This window comes from Perna viridis, chromosome 1 (assembly GCF_037379345.1).
Source record: "Perna viridis isolate PV_CMFRI_1.1 ecotype Kerala chromosome 1, ASM3737934v1, whole genome shotgun sequence".
In the NCBI taxonomy this organism is placed as follows: domain Eukaryota; kingdom Metazoa; phylum Mollusca; class Bivalvia; order Mytilida; family Mytilidae; genus Perna; species Perna viridis.
This window is the reverse complement of record NC_142445.1, coordinates 8,594,962-8,598,516: the sequence shown is the minus strand read 5'-3', so window position 1 is coordinate 8,598,516 and position 3,555 is coordinate 8,594,962. Positions and strand designations below refer to the sequence as shown.

Sequence of the window (3,555 nt, the reverse complement as noted above, 5' to 3'; positions counted from 1 at the left end):
AAAAGAATTAATGAGGTCAGAAATAAACCAAATGAACTGAAAACGACACTTTGTCTATTTATAGTTTCGCATATTTTAATAACTGACGTATTTGATTTAAACGTATTGTCAAGGTCAACTGGGTTAGACACAAGTGGTACAACTAATCAATGTCTTCTCCTAAAATATACATTTGCATAATACATACTTATGACATTTACAATAATTAGTACGACGTTACTATAGAAACAAACAAATGTGTAGTGACCCATAAACATAGATGCATATACTGAGGATTAAGCATGAATAAAATTAGACAGGCACATCCAAAAATATTTACTCAAATTGAATGTATTATGTTTAAATGAGTTATAAGTTGATTTTTCCAAGACACACATGCATCAATGTTGCAGTGGTACATGATAAAAATAAAAACAAGTAGTGTTCACGATATACCCTACGAGCTGAATGTAACGACATTATATTACCCACGTGAAAACCGCCTAGTAACTTCAATGAACGTTTGAACATAACTAAATATCAATGAGTTAAACTCATAACTCAAATTATCATCTCCAAAAAGCAGAATGTTGAGACTTATTTGTTCCTAGACCAGTCAAGTTGTGAAAAAGCATGTTTCGTTGCACAGTAAAATTTGGACAGACGAGAAAAAAATGTTCTGCGTCTTCTGTCAAAGCTCCACAAGAACAGCTTTTATCAAAAATAACATGTGCTCTAAATAAGTCGTTTTTCAAAGCACTACACTTATTTTTAATTCGTGCATGAGTCAAATTCATGAATCGTTTACCAATGAGGTAAAACGGTGGTGGCCTACTAATAGCATTATTATTACGATATTTTAATTTTAAACTAATTTAAATATATCAGAAGAAGGTGATTCTCGTAAGGAGAGATCCAAATTGCTCCATAGGCTCAATGTAGCTGGCAAAAATGACTGTTGATACAATGAAAGTTCAGTTGGAGGGACGCTATAATTGCGGTTATTGCGTAAGTTACACACTGATATCTCAGATACTAATGGGGGAAGTAAACCTGATAAATATTCAAGACAATGTCCATTAATCATATTATACAACAAAATAAGCTTTTTTGTTCTCTTCTATCCTTTAATGTTTTCCAACCAGTCTCTCGGTAAAGTGAATCTCTACTAGTATATGATGTTAAACCCGTTACTATTCTGGCTGCTTCAAGTTGGATTTTCTCAATTCTATCTGAATCGACTAATCCACAATTATCCCAAATGTCGCTAGAGTATTCTATAATCGGTATTATGAATGTAAAGTAAATCCTCTCGATGAATTCTCGATCCAGCTTAAATTTTAATTTACGTAATACATTGAGTTGCTTAGAAGCTCTCTCAATTAGAATATCTATGTAATTTGTCCATTTACAATCAGAGCTAAATACCAAGCCAAGATGCTTATGTGATTCGAATGGTTGCATGATAGAATTATCAAATGTAAAAACAATATTAGTAGCTCTGTTGCAGGTACTAAATACCATAATGTCAGTTTTATCAGGATTTAGGCTTACTAGCCATTCACTAGACCATATGGAAATATTTTCTAAGTCCATATTAGTCATATTGACAAGTGTCGCCTCATCATTGGCTACATGACCAATCGAAGTGTCATCTGCAAATAATCTACAAAGCCCATTTATACTATCAGATATGTCATTGACATATACAATAAAAAGAAGGGGACCTAATACAGATCCTCGTGGTACACCAGCATACAATGAGCCTATGGTTGATTTTCCATCAATGAGAACAACCCTTTGTCTTCAATAAATTACCCTTGATGCCATATCGTTCTAACTTAAAAGTCGATCCCTTAATCCAAGCACGGTCAAAAGCCTTGCTGACATCGCAAAACGTAATGCAAGTTTTTTTACTAGAATTTAAAGACAACAAAATTTCATGATAAAGTGCAATCAGTTGATGTACTGTAGAAAAACTAGGTAAGAATCCCGACTGAAATTTATAGATAAGATTATTGAAAAATGAATGGTTAAAAATAGGTTTATAAACTATCTTTTCTAAGATTTTACTTGTGCAACTCAACAAAGCAACTGGTCTATAATTTGATACCTTTGATTTGCCTCCCTTTTTATACAGGGCAATAACATTTGCCACTTCCCAATATGATGGAAACGTATGAAATCTTAATGATTTGTTGAAGAGCATGTATAGGGGTCTTGCTTTTTCATTTTTAACAGCAATAAGCATTCTGTTACTTATAGAATCTGGGCCAACTGCTTTGTTAGGATTTAAATTTGATAACACATTAATAACATCTTGTTCGAAAATTACAATATCAGAGATTACCTCTCTTCCCCTGTCATCAAAATCAGGAAGTTTCAATATCTGTAACAGAACAATAATATTGGTTCAATATTTCTGTCATCGTGATAAATAAATGTCGCGAAAAGTTATCTCAAAAAGTCGTGTGATAATTGGTGTATTTCGTCGGCATAAATGACAATTTCATCTCATAAAGTCACAATAATTTTTCGCAGTAGTTAAGATTATTATGTCGACCGTTCGATATAATTCCATGAATTATCGCCACTTTAAGGGAACCGACGACAACTTGTGCCTTTGACATAAAATATTTTCACGATAAATTATGATAACTTTTATACTAATACAACGATATGGAAACGCATTTAATGACTCTCTAAAATTTGTGGTAATGAACTTGAACTTGACATAATTATCGTAACAATCGCGAAAAATCATCGTGACTTTTGGAGATAAAATTGTCATTCATATCGACAAAATACACTAATTATCACGATTTTTCGAGAAGATTTTTCGAGACTTTCACTTATCTCGATGACAGAAATAGACTTCCATATATGTCAAAGGCACAAGTTGTCGTCGGTTCCCGTAAAGTCGCGATAATTCATGTAATTATATCGAACGGTCGACATAATTATCTTAACTATTGCGAAATATTAGTGACTTTTTGAGATAAAATTGTCATTTATGTCGACAAAATACAAAAATTATCACGATTTTTCGAGATAATTTTTCGCGACATTTATTTATCACGATGACAGAAATAGACTTCCATACAATAACGTCAGGACCGTTCAGAACAGAGACGACAATACCTGATATTTGAATAGTGGTGGAATCAGATCTAACCATGTATGAAAGGTTTTTGGAGAGAGTTCAGTTTTATTTTCTTTTATTGCTGACATGTTTGTAAACTTTTTTGAGTTGTTTTTACTATCCAACACAATTTTTCAATAATACAGAATAAATCTCTCAATTTGGTCTCCGATAAGTCTATAAACTATATTAGATGTTCATCTAAACTTATATTTGGTTTACTACATGTGGAACACAAACTAATCCCCTTTTCTGTCGAGCCTACATGTCTGCCGCCATGTTTTTCATTCATCCTTTTAGTAATAGACCCGTTTGTGCTAACGTTGGGGTAGTTGATGAGCATGCGTAGAGCATGCTCAATGTACACTTCCGCGAGGAAAATTCTTTTGTTCTACCCAAGCCCTACCTCGCATAATGTATATTGAGCATGCTCA

At 33.1% G+C, this 3,555-nt stretch overlaps 1 protein-coding gene across 1 annotated transcript; it reads right to left on the bottom strand.

The window, feature by feature from the left end:
* Nucleotides 1-1,062: 1,062 nt before the first annotated feature.
* On the bottom strand, nt 1,063-3,210 carry LOC148627112 (uncharacterized). The gene is made up of 3 exons (XM_088564812.1): nt 3,121-3,210; nt 2,239-2,368; nt 1,063-1,634 (listed from the first exon to the last, which is right to left on the bottom strand). The coding sequence occupies exons 1-3, from the start codon at nt 3,208-3,210 to the stop codon at nt 1,063-1,065; spliced, it is 792 nt and encodes a 263-aa protein (XP_088420938.1).
* Between the last annotated feature and the right edge of the window lie 345 nt (nt 3,211-3,555).

Coding starts and splice junctions, on each gene's coding strand:
- LOC148627112 (XM_088564812.1), bottom strand. CDS start 3,210: ATGTCAGCAATAAAAGAAAATAAAACTGAACTCTCTCCAAAAACCTTT. Junction 2,369..3,120: donor CACCACTATTCAAATATCAG/GTATTGTCGTCT, acceptor GTTCTGTTACAG/ATATTGAAACTTCCTGATTT. Junction 1,635..2,238: donor AGTTGGCCCAGATTCTATAA/GTAACAGAATGC, acceptor GATTATTTGCAG/ATGACACTTCGATTGGTCAT.